At 44.3% G+C, this 17,041-nt stretch overlaps 3 protein-coding genes across 3 annotated transcripts; all 3 read right to left on the bottom strand.

Annotated features, from left to right (window-relative positions):
- Positions 1 to 2,913: 2,913 nt before the first annotated feature.
- On the bottom strand, positions 2,914 to 3,658 carry LOC135697127 (uncharacterized). Its single transcript, XM_065216712.1, has 2 exons — positions 3,301 to 3,658; positions 2,914 to 3,238 (listed from the first exon to the last, which is right to left on the bottom strand). Exons 1-2 carry the CDS (start codon positions 3,606 to 3,608, stop codon positions 2,914 to 2,916), a joined length of 633 nt encoding a protein of 210 aa, XP_065072784.1. The 5' UTR covers positions 3,609 to 3,658.
- Positions 3,659 to 11,591: 7,933 nt separating this feature from the next.
- LOC135697107 (uncharacterized) lies at positions 11,592 to 13,322 on the bottom strand. Its single transcript, XM_065216694.1, has one exon. The coding sequence runs from the start codon at positions 13,320 to 13,322 to the stop codon at positions 11,592 to 11,594; it is 1,731 nt and encodes a 576-aa protein (XP_065072766.1).
- A 283-nt stretch (positions 13,323 to 13,605) lies between these two features.
- On the bottom strand, positions 13,606 to 15,417 carry LOC135697106 (uncharacterized). Its single transcript, XM_065216693.1, has one exon. The coding sequence runs from the start codon at positions 15,415 to 15,417 to the stop codon at positions 13,606 to 13,608; it is 1,812 nt and encodes a 603-aa protein (XP_065072765.1).
- Between the last annotated feature and the right edge of the window lie 1,624 nt (positions 15,418 to 17,041).

The following is a 17,041-nucleotide window of genomic DNA, read 5'->3' as shown; positions in this document are numbered from 1 at the left end:
TTCCGGCGCTATCGCCGCTTCCACTCAACAACCGTCTCGCTACTGCTGACTGCTGGGGGGTTCCCAACTCTTGCAACAGCGGCTGCTCCCCGAAGTTCCTCTCTGTAATTTTGACGTAGTACTACGTCTGTGATTTCTATGTGGGGGTACACTTTGCGAAACCCGAAAATGGAACATGTAACAATATTATGAAAGATTTTGAACATTAATAACTCAGCTGCCTCTGGACCAATTTCAATAATTTTATCTCTAATCAAACAGAAATACTTCCACGCATCAATAGCAATACTTTCGACTGATAATTTTCAACAAGAAACTATTGAAAAAATGGTGATCTCAAGCATTGTCCAATGTACAAAAAAAGTGATAATTTTATCACTGTTTTCATGAAATAAACGTTTTTTTCCAAACCCAGTCGTCATAATCGAGTACCACTTGGTTGCACATCATTCTGCTTTAACCTGAAATGATATAAAACAACACTGCTTCGGACGGCTTGGTGAGCAGGCAGCAGAAGCATCAACAGCAGCAGTAGGAAGGTAGTGGAAGGTTAGGTAGTCCACTCTTCTACCCAACAAGCAACAGACTGGCAAAGGAGGAAAAGGTCTTGGTAAAGGAGGCACCAAGCGTCATCGCAAGGTTCTTCGTGATAACCGCCATCCGTCGTCTGGCTCGCCGGGGCGGTGTCAAACGTATCTCCGGTTTGATCTACGAGAAAACACGAGGTGTGCTGAAGGTTTTCCTGGAAATGTGATCCTTGATGCTGTCGTCTACGCGACAGACGCACTATGTACGGTTTCGGAGGTTAAATCATCACCAACTTTAGCAACAAAACGGCCCTTTTCAGTACCAACAAGCTTATAACAGGAAAGATCTGGAACAGAACTTATCTGTGCCTGTTTGTCCATATTCAGAACCACACGCCCCCAACGGCCACACAAAATGCTCTCCAGAGATGTAATCTTATAACCAAACTTGGAAACAGGGGTGCAAGTATTTTGATCGATTCTCTTCATCAACTTTCTCTTTGAAAAAAATTACTACAAATTTGGTACACCTACAATTCACAAACGGGAAGAGTTAAGATCTAGATAGAGCTGGAATTAGGGCGTAACAGCTTTTGTAAACAATGATTTCTTTTGATGATTTCTAGATAGTTGAGGCTTGCCAATGCAAATCAACAACACCATCGGGTAGGAGAAGACTTCCCCTACCCGACGGTTATGTTGGTTTGCGTGGGCGTGCCTTGAGTTCCTAGAAATCATCGATAGAAGTCATTGTTTACAAAGGCTGTTACGCCTTAATTCCAGCTCTATCTAGAGATAATAGATGCTCTTCAAATTTGTTCCGTCCACTAGCGGTCCTACGTCAAGATTCCGTTCGTGCCCCTAGGCACAGACCCTTCTACTTTTTTCCTAATTCATTAGGAAGGTTAAAACAGTGTCATCTCCCGCCATGCGCAAGGTCCGTAATTTGAGCAGTTATTTTAAAACTGCTCGGCTATGTGATTAATGAATCGCAGTGGAGCAGTTTAAAATCTTTTAAAATTACGTTTCCTACCACTAGACCGGGATTGTGCTACACTACCTCGCTGGGGTTTGGGGAAGTGACATTCGAGGTTACGGCACACGACGTGACTTTTGTCACTTCACTAGCGACTCACATGACGCGCATAATAGGCCTGAACATGTTATAAGTCTATCTGATGGCATTTTTCTTGTTGATAATTGACCACTTTGTCAAGCAGTTTTGGCGTGACTTTCTACCAGCGATTTCACAAAACTGGACCAACTAATTTCTATTTTTTTATGAAACGCACAAATTTTGGCTACTTTTCTCGAGGTTCTAGAAGCAAAAATATCAAAATAATGTTTTATTTCAAAGTTCGAGTGGTAGTAAATGTCATTTTAAGTGCTCGAATGAAGTGGTTAATTATTATAAAATCTTTGTTACAAGTAAACAGTAGGCATTGAGAAAAAGGCCACCTAAGGCCGTTCGCAATGCTGTTGTATTTTATAAGGACTGTTTTATTTTGAAACTAGAACAGAAACGCACCTCTCGCAATGCTGAGTTGCAGTTTCATTATTCGAGCACTATTTTGCACCAGATTTGCAACTGCTCGACTATTCTGTTTTATTTCTGAGCGAGTTTGAAACACGAATGGAACTCTGTTTCAAATTTCTTTGGATGTGTTAGAGATGTTTCGAGAGCTTCACAAATAAAAACGGAGAATTTCATAGAGTTTTTTGTGAAGCTCTTCGAAACATCTTTAAATACATCCAAAGAAACTTGAAACAGAGTTCCATTCGTGTTTCAAACTCGCTCAGAAATAAAACAGAATAGTCGAGCAGTTGCAAATCTGGTGCAAAATAGTGCTCGAATAATGAAACTGCAACTCAGCATTGCGAGAGGTGCGTTTCTGTTCTAGTTTCAAATTGAAACAGTCCTAATAAAAAACAACAGCATTGCGAACGGCCTAAGTAACGAAGTGCAATAATTCATAGTAAATCATAGTAAATTTTTTGATAATTTTTTCATGTTAAAAATAGTTGCAATGAAGCTTGTTACATCAGCGAAAAATGTTGAAATTTGAAAAGCATAACTTTAACTTCGACTATGGACGATTGAATTCCAGGATGGAACTGATTTGCGATTATTTTGCTAGATGGGGCAAACTGACTTGATGTTGTTTTCACATTTTTCGTGATCAAAGTCCGTAGTTTTATCAAGTAAAAAGTAAAGTAGATACCAATTGATAGTTGATAGCGCTGTTATCTCGAAATCGACGAAAATCCACATGGGACTGATGATATGCGATTATAGGCAGTGTAACATGTTATAGCTCTGTAGTCTGAACGTACTATAAGAATAATTAATTCAATTTAAGCTTCACTAAGTTCATTATTCATTTATTCAGCAAACAAACACAGCATAAGCGAGAAACTCCCGTAAATACAGATCGAGTTCATCGGACAACTTCAGACTATCGCGAAACTTTTGTATGGAGCCGACCTGCCGAACGTCAACGGCACTGAAAACAAGCTTGAGTCGAGCCACGAATCCATTCAGTTGATACGTGATCCGAAATCCTCCCTGAAGGTAATGCTCCAAGGGTTTCCGTTTCGCGTTTCCAGCGATGAGATTGCATCCGGTTCCGGGCCAGTGAAGTTTCTGTGCTGCTTGCTCGAGCTCTTGGTAGCTTCTGAGCAGTTCGTGATAATCGTTCACCATTTGACGGCTACAAATTATAACAAACGTTATGAATCAAATCACCACCCGTTTATAGAGGGTACAACTTACATCAACTGTCCACTGGCAATCAGTCGGTTGTTGATTTCGTGAAGGCTCTCTATCTGAATCTGCTCCACCTGTTGTTCGGAGTAGCAAGGTGTCGCTGCCGCTGGGTTGTTGATTCTCTGCAGCTGTTCATACCGCGATGCTTTGGCTACAGTTTTGTCCACATTGGAACGTTCCGTGCTAGAGAGGGTCCTGATTTGTTGATACGTACGCTGCAAACGTTCGCAGAAGGTAACAAGTTTTTCTAGGGCCACCTTTTCCACCACAGTGGTATCGCTCGGGGACATTTCGTGTAAATTACCGACAATCATACAGGAAATTAAGTTAGTAGGTTAGATTTCTTTATGAAGAGGTTGCAGGAAATTAATGAATGCAATTGACTGCGGATTTGTTTTCTCTATTTTGTTTTGGTTTGGTACTTCTATGCATCACAAGTTCAGCTTCGATGACACTAATCTAGTATCTGATGCGCTCTCTTTAAACACGGAAATTCAAAACAACCCAACGGTTGAGTTCTTTACACCATAGTCGATGTTATTGTATGTTGCAGTTGATACTGGGGCCACATAGCGCAGCTCAAACGAAAAACTTTTTCATACAAGCGTTCGTACAAAAAATGTTTCGTTTCGGGCTGCGCAATGTAGCCCTTGAACTCCTCAAAAGTGAGAAATTGCTAATTAAAGTGCGCTTCGACGTTGCATCAACAATCAATACGAAACTAACGATTTAAAATTGGCTCACAACTTGACTAGCCTATTGGTCCCAAGCAAACGATTAACGTACTCCATTCTAGTCGAAATTCTAGTACTACATAATGTTTGTTTTGATTCGGTATGAAAATTTGACAGATAAAATGAGGGTTTAGTGGATTCTCCTATGTTTCGAGGGGTGAATCGATTAGCTTGGGACCGAAGAGAGTACCAGAGCTGAGCCAAAAAGTGGAGCACGTTTCTTCTGGACCTTCTGGTCTTAGAGTTACCTCTATGGTTGTATCAACAATCAATACGAAACTAACGATTTTAAATTGGCTCACCACTTTAGTAGCCTATTGGTCCCAAGCAAACGATTAACGTACCCTATTCTAGTTGAAATTCTATTACTACACTATGTTTGTTTTGATTCGCTATGAAAGTTTGACAGATAACATCAGGGGTGTGTGGATTCATGCAGAACATGCAGGGGTGAGTGAAATAGCTTGGGACTGCTTGGGACCGTTGTTCTGGTACTGAGTGAGCCAAAAATAATAATGATTTTCTTCGGGACCCAGTGGTCTTAGAGTTACCTCTATGGTTGTATCGTCTAGGTGTCTTCTGTAGATAAAACCATGGTGGGTATATAAATGATGATACAGCTTTGTCACTATATAGGCGAGGAGGTCGCGGGGGTGAAAAGTGCGGTTTTAGAACAAATTGTAAACAAACTCGGTCGCTGTCCCATACAAAAATCCAACATGGCTGAATCATGAATTTGACACATTAGAACACCTATATGTAGTCACCTTGGATAAAACAACGAAATTACAGTGCCATAATTCCGCGCATTGGACCACTTCGTCAAGCAGTTTTATCATGACTTCCTACCAGCGATTTCACAAAACTGGACCAACAAATTACTATTTTTATTATGAAATGCACCACTTTTGGCTTTTTCGTGGTTATCTTAAAATATTGTTTTACTTCGAAGTTCGTGTGGTAGAAAACGGTAACGCCAGTGGTGTTGAGTACTTGATACTGATGAAGTCTGCAAGTAGTAGACGAAATACGCGTATCTGTCAAAAGATAAGCAATTGCAACGGAAGTAAGGAAAGGAAATAACTCACCACACTAAAGGCTCTTCATTTTTTATGTTTTAGGCTAGATACATAAATTTATCTCTATCACGCTTCGTTTTTTTTTTTTGCACAATCACAAACAATCACAAAAGTCATTAAATCGTCAGGGTTGCCAAACTCAGGGGATACTTGATTGGCACGCTTCGGCACAACGTATGGCACAGCTGAAACATTCGGCACAGCTTTAGGTGTGCAGAGTTGATTACCCCTTGAGAAGAATGAAATATCTGTTGCATCTATGTTAATAAATTCTGTCCAATCTGCCCCGGGTGTTCATAATGTCCCTAGTTCCCCTACGGGATGAACAAATAATCGTTTCGAACCCGAAGTGCTTCTAGAATCGGTAGGCTAATGAGTTACTGTTCTGTGTGTCGATCGCTCCCTATCTCTATGGTCCCTTCGATATCGAGAAATGGAAAGATGACTGTAATATCAAATCATCAGTGCTTTACTTCTACAGTGCAAATCTTCAAACATGTTTTCTACAGTGATTTTGAAATTACTCTCTGAAGTCTCCCATTCCGCTCAATCTGTCCAAGGCACGCTTCACCCAACCAACTTTCTGGGAGGTTAGTTCCAATCCGAACACGATCAAGCTGCAACCCAGCATCGCTCCGCACATCTCATACATCACTGACAGGTGCTCGAAGCTCAGCTGCCGAGGTTCAGGCCCAACGTTCGGTTCGGCTTGATTAAACTCATAGTCCCCATATCGGTTGATCCAGTAGCTGATCAGCCCGGAAGCCTGAATCCGCAGGATCTGTTTGTCGAACTGTTCTGTCAACATCGACTTCTTCGGGTAGTAGATGGTGATTGTGAACGTCGAAATGAACTCCGGGCAGATGTTGACTTGACCTCCCTTTCGACCGTACAGCCAATTGTGGTGGGCCATATGGTCCAAACCTCCCTGAACCACATCCGGAGAGTCTGGATGGTGAATCATCCACGCCAGTCGGTTGATGATGTTGTTCTTTTCCTGCGGCAGATGACGGACTCTAAAATGGAGGGTGTTCAAATTTGAGAATCTCCTAGATGTGAAGAGTTACCTTAGAAGTCGATCCGGGAATGCTTCATAGTATCGTTCACCGCTTTCAACAACGTAGTAGAGGGCGTCTGTCCGATCAATCTCGATCATGGTTCGTGACGGAGGGAAGGTCGATTCCTGTTGAAGGTAGCGGAAGAGTGCTCCCTGGTAGAGTGACCTCATGACAAAGCAAAAGTAAATCCACAAGAATAGGAGAGTTCGGGCAAAGTTCCTAGTCGGTAGGTGATGCATTCCGATTCCGAAGAAAACCTGCACCAAGTTGAGGTACGGAGTGCGAATCTGTTGGCCGTAGACAAAGTTGCGAACGGCTCGGTTGCGGAGTTCAATGCTGGCGATGATGAATGATGCTCCTACAATGGTGGTGGCGGTAATCCACCATATGTTAGCTTCAAATGGCCGGAATAGTTTCTCGAATGCGGTGTACGGCCGGCCCTTCGGTACGGCAAGCACCAAAGCTGTAGTGTAGTGAGCTATCCCTGCTTTTAGTATGGAGCTTCTGGCTACGGAGATACCCAGACACGAGATTCCAAAGTCTACCTCGCCTTCTTGAATCATTCTCATCAAACCCGTACTATTTTGCTTCAGTGCATATCCCCACTGTTCGCCATTTTGTGGTTCGTAGATTTGAATGGTGAAATTGAATTTCTCCGTCAACGTGTCCAGGAGATCTCCTTCGAAGCCACTCATTTTGAGTTTGTCTACATTGGAGCGATCCATGATCGTATAGGGTCGAGTTTCGAATGAGCCTACCTTGAACGGGCACCCGTGGAAGGTCGTTGTTTTGTCCGAATAGAACTCATTAGTCGTATCTAGCGATACCAAGTTTACTAATGCGCAGCTTCCCGTGGCATATGGAACGTATGACCACAGTCTAGTACCATTGTCTCCACGTCCAACCATCACGACATTGATGATCTGCAAGGTCCACATATCTTGAAAAACACGTCTAACAAAGTCCTCATCAGCCAATCCATTGTAGACTACCAGGTATCTTCCAGCGAAGTCGTAGCGCTCGACTGACAAACCATCGTAGAGTGTTCTAAACGCTTCGTAGCTATCGATGAACAGTACGCTACGAATGCAGGGTTTTCGAAAGGGATCCTCGGACAGCATGTTGAATTGTATGGTAACCGATGCATTCAACTGAATGATTACTTTTTCCATTACGTCCCTCAAGCGCTGACCTGTTTCCGATGACGTAGCTGCTTGCGAGATAAGGGCCGGTGCAAATGGATGCCGAAAATCTCTCAACAATACTGCAACTGTCGTTTTTTCCAGCGAAGATGAATTCAGTTGTGCCAAGCGGAGCACCGCAGTGACCATTAGCAGCCTAACAAGCATAGTTACACTAATGAGCCTATCCGTCAATCAGTGCAGATGCTTTTATACAGGTTACCGGTAATTATTGACGAAAGCAATGACAATAGATCCAACTCAGAAAGCAACAATTAGTGTTCATTTTATTTTGCTCTTAGTTTCTTATAAAAAGCGATAGATTTTTCAGCGATAAAACTCAGTCCGGCGCAAACCAGTCCTATGACGTAAATTCCAAATACCCCGTCCAGCATACGTACGGTCAGCGGCTCGGTACGGGCTTGTGCAGCTCGGTTTCGAATATCACGAAGAAGATTTCGGTTCAGAATCAAGTGAGCCCAATGGCGTATGAAGCCGTGTGTTATTAGCGGTTGAATCTGCTTGTTGAAGGTCAGCACCAGTGGGGAGTTTTTGCGAAAGAATATGTGGATCGGATAGCTGTAGATACGTTCACTGAATTGCTCGTAGAAAGGTCCTCCGTCGAGCAGGGCTTGCTGGTTCAGATAGTAGAAGTTCTCCGGATAACTGAGTCGAGCACCGCGAATCCGAGCGTAGCGAATGGCTTCCAGTATGGACTTGTACTCAGATCTAGGAGTGGAACAAAGAGTGCGCTTGATTGATGCGTGCGAGTTCTCGAAGATGTACTGTGTCGACGGAGCGAGGTAGATGTGGTATCCGGAAGAGGTGAACTCATCCCAAGTGCGTACGGTGGAGCGGTTAAGAGAGTGGTGGAGAAAGTGGAACATTTCCTGTTGGTAGGCCGTGCGTAGGATAAAGGTACCGAAGATCCATAGTATGAGTAGGAATCGGGCAAAGTTGCGGGTCGGTGAAGGGTTCACTGCGTACCCCAGGGACGCCAGGTAGAAATTAAGCACTGGAGTCCAATTTGCACGACCGTAGACAAACTGTTGAATGGACGGTGGGAAACACTTCAGGATGGCAATGGTTAGTAAAGCGTTGACAAGGACCATGCTGAAGCCGATCCAGAGCGTTAACTGGAAAGGGAGAAGTAGCTTCGCGAAGGTTCCATACTCGGCTCCTGGAGTGACGATCAAAATGAGGGAGCTCTGGTAGTAGCTTTGTGATGAAGACATGAACTTCTGGCGCAGGGGGTTATTCCCGAAAAAGCTGAGCGTCAGGTTAGCAGTTCCGTTTAAAACCATGGCTATGGCACCGGTAGCAGTTCCATTGGAACTAAGTGATCCCCAGAGTTCGCTTTGCAATACTTCGATGGGTTTGACGGTGAAGTTGAGGGATTCAGAGATCATCTTTAGTAGATGTCCATCGATTCCATCATAGTCAATGGTACGATTGTTCGAATTCCGAACTAGCTTCATAAATGGCAAAGTGTCGAAAAGCGCTACTCGAAGCGACGAACCGTAGAAGTTTGCCAGCTTATTTGGGTAGTGAGGCTTGCGGTGGATGAAACCCGTCGGTCGTCGGTAGATATTCCACATTGAAATGTAAGCCTTGTGGTTCTCGTGGTTTCCGTAGGGGAAGTAGGTCCTCAAGATGACCGAATTGTTCCGTGGGCAAAGTACATTCACATCGTAGATATGCAGATTGCCGGTCAACTCGAGGAGGACCGTTGTCTAAGTTTCACAAACAGTTTCGGACGGTAGAACGACAATCAGATAGGTCCCGGTAAAATCGAACTGCTCCATTTTCAGGAAGAACCGTAGTTGATCGATCGAGTGCCAGGAGTCAACTAGGAGTAGATTGTAATGCTGCGTCAAATTGAGTTTCGCTGGTTCTGCAATGGATTTGATGACAATGGGCAGTGGATCATCGATTCGGGAGAGTATTTTAGCGATAGGATTGCTCAGATTATTCTTCAGAAGTACAGTTACGTAAACAGCGTCTACGTGAAATGAAAAGCTGTCCATGAGGACATCAGCCGTGGCCTGAATCAATAGATCGTTGGTTGACTCCACAGTCGAAACTGCAGCTTGGCCGTAGGCCAATGCACTGAATACAAACACGATAATCATTGTTGGTAAACTGATTGAATGTGGAAGTGCAGTGGTTATATATTGCCTCACAAATGCACCAATTAATAATTTCGGACACGCCTGTTGTTTGTAACCCATGATTACGAGTGACCTTTATGAGAATGGATTGTAGGACCAGTGACAAATTATTCTTTTTGTACATTCCGAAAGAGGCTTCGTGTATAAAATAACGTGAATCGGTAAGTCTTTCCAAAAACCGATCATCAATGATAATACTAACGTTGCTCTTTTTCCAGATGGCTGCTGTATCCGGGAATCCGTTAACGCCATCTCCTGCAATAGAATCCACAACGCAACTCCTGCTTCAAGCAACGACGGAAGTCTTCACCAGTGATGACTTGGGAGAAGTCCCCTACACAGTTTTCATAACTTGGGAAACATCCAACGAACGACTTGGTCAACACCTCCCGAATCTCATAAATCAAGTGCTGCAGGCCTTGGAAATCCAACAGATAGTAGTGCAGATCATCTACCACAAAACGGTCGTGATCCGTCGACCTCGTGTGAACAACATTTTCTTCGTTGACGGTCTACGGGCATTCGAAGACCTTCACGCTACCATATGTCCCAAACACTACAACTTTGCCGGGAGGTACGTGATCGTCGTTCTAGGTGATGGTGGCGAAGACGAACAGTATGTTGCGAAGCGTATCCTACAGTTGATGTGGCAGTATTACGTGGTGAACGTAAATGTACTGTTTGGTAGCTTGAATCACAGTGAGATTCATATGTATACGTACTTCCCATTTCATCCAGGGTCCTGTGAAGAAGTCAAGTTGGTTACGTGGAATACATTTCGGGAAGGGGAATTTCTTCTGTGCAAACCTCATTTTCCTCACAAGCTGCACAATTTTCACGGTTGTCCTTTGCGTGTAGCAGTATACACGTACGGAGCTTTCATGCGTCTCCGCTACGGACCTCGAGGAATTATTGCAGGAATGGACGGCATAGATGCCGAGCTGTTGAAGCACCTGTCAGCGAAGCTCAATTTTACGGGTGTTCTTCTGGAAGTTCCCAACGGGCTACGTTTTGGGCTGATTTTTGAAAATGGGACCACTACGGGAGCTATGCAGATGATTACCGATGGAGAGGTGAATCTTACTCTCGGATTCTTCGGATACAATCAGCTACGAATGAAGTACATGTCGTTGACTCATAACTATCACTACTCAGAGTTGGTTGTTCTGGTGTCTGCTGGCGAGGAATACGAAGCCTTCGAGATGCTTTTGTTGCCATTCTCCAATACGCTATGGTTGGTATTCGTTGGTTGTCTAGGAAGTGCTTTCTTGGTGATTGCCGTAATTGGCCGGATGAAACCCATCGTGCAGAGATTTGTGTTTGGGAACCGCGTTCGAACACCCTCGTTAAATCTGCTGAACGTACTGTTTGGAGGATCCCTTCCTATCGTACCCTCTCGCAACTTTGCTCGTTTCCTATTGATCCTGTGGATCTTCCACGCCTTAATCGTCCGAACCGTGTATCAACAAGCCCTTTTCAACTTCCTGCAGCAGTCTCCAAACCGTTCAACGATCACTACACTGAAGCAGCTTATCGACGGCCAGTATCCAATCTACGTGCTCTCCTCAGAAGTGTACGTATTCAACCATCTTCCAGAGTTACAGCCTCAGCTACAGATCATACCTGGCGCCAAAATTCAACACTTTGACGATGCCATTCGTCGGGGACAACTCCGCGGAGCACGGATATCCAACTACGAGAAAACTCTGTACGACAACTCCCATTTCGCCGATGGGCGCTATCTGCGGATGTTGAAGCAACGGTTGTACAACTATCCGATCTGTGTTGGACTGCGGATGAATTCCTGTCTGACAAAGCCATTTGACGACGTACTGCTCAAGTTGAACCCGTATGGCCTCGTTCGGGCGTGGGTTAACCGGTACGTGAACGACAAGTACGCTACTGTAGTGGAACCGGTAAACGTACATAAGCAACTGACTGTACGGCAACTGTTGGGGGCGTTCCAGGTGTGGGCGATTGCTTTAGGAGGATGTTTCATTGTGTTTTGTTTGGAAATGATGTGTAACTAGCTTGCAAAGAAACACTAATAACACTAGACTTTATTGTATGTATTCTACTTATGTGCGAGAAATTCCATAAACCGTCTCAGGGTGTTTAGTTTCAGGGACAGCAGTTCGAGAATAAAAACTCCACAACCGATGATCCAAAGGATGTAGATGCACTCGAAGCATCCCATCAGCTGTTGAGCGCTGAGGGCCGTTGGTTGTGCGATGTCGATCTTCTTCGGGAAAAAGTTGTAGTTTCCATATAGCCGTACCCAGTAGTTCATCAACCCAGCGGTTTCGATCTGACCGACCATTCGATTCAAGACCCGCACCAGAAAGGTCCGCTTCGGGTAGTAGATAACCATGGGATACGAACTGAGGCTATCCCGTGTACTACGGAGAAATCCCATACTGAGCCGATGTTTGTTGTGGTACGCGATGTGCTCGAGGGTGCACAGGACGACTCCGTCCTGAACTCTCCGGCTAGATATGGAGTCTAGCGCTATAGTCATGCTATCGTTGCCAGGTGCGATGTGGTGAATACGGCTTAGCAGACTAGGATTGTGCTGGAAGAATCGATCGGCATTTCGGTTGATGTAGTAGTGCAGGTCCGATCGCTCGATCTCCTCTATGGCATCGATGGGTTTATGGTTGGATTCCTCCTGGAGGTATTTGAACAGCAGACCTTGATAGACGGTGCTCATCACGAAACAGTGAACGGTCCAGAGGATCAGAAGCGTTCGGGCAAAGTTTCGTCTTGGAACAATGTGCAAACACCCGGTATAGAAAATGTTGATCGCATTCAGGAAGGGCGTCTGATTATCCGCTCCGTATATGAAGTCCCGGATTGCATTAGGAGCAAATTTTAGGATCAGCACTACCGCAGCTATGACGCAGATTACAGCACTTTCCGCAGTCCAGACGGTTCGATCGAAGGGTTGCAATAGCTTTTCGAAAGAGTTCAGAGGACGCCCCTCCGGTATGGCGAAGAGCACCCGCGAGTTGTAGTGGGGTCTACCGGGTTGGAGAATCTCGTTACGTTGTGGTATAATGCCAAGACATCCGATTCCGAAGTGCACGGTTTCATCCTGGAGGAGCTTCATCAATCCAGTGCTGCCATTGTTCGGGCGAGGGTCTCCCCATTGGGCGTTGTCTGGAGGGGTTACGATCAATAGCTGGAAGTTCAACATGCCCGACAGTGTAGTGGCGAGATCTCCTTCGAAACCGTTTATTGAATGGTTCTGGAAGTGAACGAACGGAGGCGTTTCGAAGGTTCCTAAATTGATTGGGCAGCCGTAGAAATCGTTCAGTTGTTGTACGAACAATTCGCTGGATGTGTGGTTTTCGATGCGACGAATAGTGGGTTCACCGCATGTGTGGTTGGAATATGGCGAATAGTTGTACAGCTGCGGCTCGTCGTCTTTAGCTACGATGAGTACGGTACGGAGCATTTTGAGTTTCCATAACGCTTTGAATACGTCGGAGATTTGAGCTTCGCTGGCCTCACTCAAGACAAACGTATAGTAACCGAACAGATCGTACCGTTCCGAGTTCAGCTGGTTGACGTGTAGACGGAAGCTTTCGTAGCTTACGCCAATAAATACGGCGTAGGACCACGATCTGTAGTCGTAGATGGTTGAATTTAACTGGATTAATCTGGGGTGCCGCAGACTAAAGACGATGCGGTTGATCAGATCCAGCTGGATCGGGTTACCTTCACTCGCTAGCAGTAGAGGCACTTGCCGCAGGGTGTAGTACTGATCGATTATCTCCGTAATTAACGCTGCCGTGGTATCCATGGTAGTGAAAGCCACAGTGCGGTTCAGGCCTATCATTAGAACAATGACTATATTTTGAACGAACATGATGTTAACTAGCGCTCTAATTACGACTGAATGTAGGATTCACTCTGAAGCTTAGTTTAGTAACCATGTTATGGGAAAAATATGATAGATTTTAATGATATGGTCAATACCGATTTCCCATTAGAGTAAATGGTAGACTCGGTAACCAACCTATTCATCGATAATTGCTAATGATATTAAGCTAGTTAGTGTTACAAGTTTCTGAAATGTTAATCGACTAATTATGAGCGACAAACTCCAGGAACTTTCTCAAGGTCACCGTCTTCAAGGACAGCAATTCCAGTGCAAACAATCCACAGCTCGTGATCCACAGCACGCAAATGGATGCGAAGCATCCCATCAGCTGCTGAATGTTCAGAGGCGTTGGCCGCGCGATGTTGATCTTTTTGGGAAAAAAGTTGTAGTTTCCATACCGACGGACCCAGTAGCTCATCAACCCTGCCGTTTCGATTTCACCGATCGCCCGGTTCAGTACTCGCACCAGAAATGTCCTCTTCGGGTAGTAGATAACCATAGGGTACGAGCAGAAGCTGTCTCGGGTACTTCGAAGGAATCCCTGGGCTAATCGATGCTTGTTGTGGTAAGCAATGTGCTCGAGGGTGACCAGCACGACTCCGTCCCGAACCCTATGGCTAGATATGGCGTCCAACGCTGCACCCATACTATCATTTCCCGGAGCTATGTAGCGAACTCGTTCCAACAGACCCGGGTTGTGCTGGAAAAACCGTTCGGAATTTTTATTGATGTAATAGTGTAAATCAGACTGCTCGATCCCGTCGATCGTATCCACTGGTCTGTGATTGGATTCGTCCTGTAAGTAGCGGAACAGTAGACCTTGATAGACGGTGCGCATCACGAAGCAGTGTAAAATCCAGATAATCAACAAAGTCCGAGCCATGGTCTTTACCGGGACCACGTGCACACCTCCATTGAAGAAAACGCTGATCGCATTCAGGAACGGAGTCTGGTTGTCCTCACCATAGATGAAATGCCGGATGTTGTTGGGAGCAAACTTCAACGCCAGCACCAGTGTAGCTATGCCACCTTTGATACAGCACACCAAAATCCAAACGATGCGCTCGTAGGGTCTGAACAGCTTTTCGAAAGGATTCAGGGGTAGTCCTTCCGGTACGGCAAATAACGCCTGGGAAGTGTAGTGAGCTCGACTAGGTTGAAGGATTTCGTTCCGCTGAGCCATCAAACCCAGACAACCGATCCCAAAGTGTACGGTTTCATCCTGCAGGAGCTTCATCAACCCGGTGCTCCCGTTGCGCTGGGGGACTCCCCATTGGGCGTTGTCCGGAGGATTGACAATGAGTATCCGGAAATTCAGCTTTCCAGAAAGTGTAGTGACGAGATCTCCTTCGAAGCCAGTTAATTTGATATCGTGATACAACCTCTGACGTTCGAATTGAACAAACGGTGGCGTTTCGAAGGTACCCAGGCTAAGCGGGCAGCCATAGAAATCTTTCAGTTTTTGTAGGAATAGCTCGTAGGATACGTGGTTCTGGATACGGTAAACAGTCGGTTTGCCGCATGTGTAGTTGGTGTATGGAGAGTAGTTGTACACTTGCGGTTGACCCTCGTTAACTGCGATGAGTACGGCTCGGAGGATTTTAAGCTTCCATAAGGTTTTGAATGCATTCAAGATTTCGGCTTTACTGACCTCGGTGAAGACGAAAGTGTAGTAACCGAAAAGGTCGTACCGGTCCGAGTTCAGCTTGTCTACGAACTGTAAGAAGTCGGCATAATCTGTGCAGAAGAATATGGCGTACGACCAAGATTGGTATCCGTTGATGATGGGATCAAGCTGAATCACTCTGGGGTAGCGTAGACTACGCGTCACTCCGCTGACCAAATCTTCTTCGATAAGCTTTTCTCCACTGACTATCAACAAGGGCACTTGCCGGAGGATGTAGTACGCATCGATTATCTCGGCAATCAATGTTGCGGTGGAATTCGTGCTCCCGGAAAAGGCTACGGAACTGCTGAAGCCTATTACGGCAATGGCGGTAATCAGAACGAACATGATGCTCTGGGGTCTTCTAGCCAACTCAATGAAATGGTTTATGGGGTGCTCCGGTTGTCTGCAGGTATTTTTAAAGCTTAATTATGGCAAACAATAGGGCTCATGGGGTTTAATTAACAGAAAATGTGTTGAAATTAGATGGGAACTTATACGCGGACAATAGGCGATAATTCGCTGTGACAAATTGCGCAATTATTCCATTACATTCTCGCTAAACATAAGCAAACCATAACTCTGAAATGTGTGAGATTTTTTATTATACGAAATTCAAATTTCCTTTTAGTGGAATACATTCACTGAAATGCATTTCATATGTTAAACCGTTTTCCAAATGCACCTGGATATCATCGGACATTTTGATGAGGCAGAATTTTGGCAGATATTATTGTCCTTTTATACTGAAAAAGAGATCGAAGTAGGCCGCGCTACAACAATTACAAAAATGACGTGCTTGTGTTTTGTTGCGTCGTGTCCTTATAATAAATATGTTATTGGCAATTTAAGCATTTGCAGTATTTCAAAATTGTGAAGAAGGAACACATGAAGACTGAACACTGTCCTTCGTAACGATTTAAAAGGTAAGCTAGTTTAGAAATTGGATGAGGAACAAGCTGATTAATTAATTAACGATAGTCGCCGTAAGATAACAATTGACCACTTTGTCAAGCAGTTTTGGCGTGACTTTCTACCAGCGATTTCACAAAACTGGACCAACTAATTTCTATTTTTTTTAAAAACGCACAAATGCTGGTTACTTGTCTCGAGGTTCTAGATGTTCTAGTTCAAAGTTCGAGTGGTAGTATACGTCATTTTAATTGCTCGAACAAAGTGGTTAATTGAATTCATTAAACATTTTTAAGCAACGAAGTTTCCATGTCGATGACAATGACCATTTGCGGAACCGGAAGGTCAAGATCGCACACTGAATCCGGTTCCGAGCTCAAACAAAAGATCTATGGGCAAAACCTAATCCTTTTGGAACAGAAAAGGCAAATAAGATAAGAAGTAGGACGGTATGGCCCTGTTCGTTGGTTCAGTGAGGGTTAGGGCGCGTTCTGCCAGGTTGGTCGAGGCAGATTTCATGTGTGAGTAAGTGATGAATATTGTTATGTGCAATTCACTTTAAAAGGAGCGTTTCATATTTCATCACATGTAGTTCCAAAAAGCTTGAACGAAATGTGGCGCTTGCGGAGATCACTTAAAGATACGATATGACAGAACATTGATACTAATTGTAATGATTGAAATATTGAAAAATGTGTTAATTGTTAGTGAACAAATGTAATGTTGCATTGAAATACTTTAAATCGTGTTAAATTTTAATGTTCTCTCATTTTACATCCATTGAACCATTCTGAACGGTCATCCCGTTGTGGTTATATCACATCATTGCTAATAATGTTTATAGGGGAAATGGATGTAATGTTGGCCTAAATGCCCCTAATTTGGACCCATACAAAAATTCAGCTATCGACTAAATTTTCAATAGCGACCAAAAATATCCATTAGTGCCGTCTCAATGACGCGTTCATCTAGATAAAATTGATAAATAGCAGATTTTTAGCGATGGGCCCGAGGGGGACGACACATCTAAATCTCAATTCTAGATGCTCAAAAAATCTCA

The sequence above is a fragment of the Ochlerotatus camptorhynchus genome, unplaced genomic scaffold (genome assembly GCF_037179485.1).
Source record: "Ochlerotatus camptorhynchus isolate MF236.1 unplaced genomic scaffold, CSIRO-AGI_Acam_v1.1 ptg000067l, whole genome shotgun sequence".
In the NCBI taxonomy this organism is placed as follows: Eukaryota; Metazoa; Arthropoda; class Insecta; order Diptera; family Culicidae; genus Ochlerotatus; species Ochlerotatus camptorhynchus.
The sequence above is the reverse complement of the archived record's forward strand: the minus strand, read 5'-3'. Positions and strand labels throughout refer to the sequence as shown.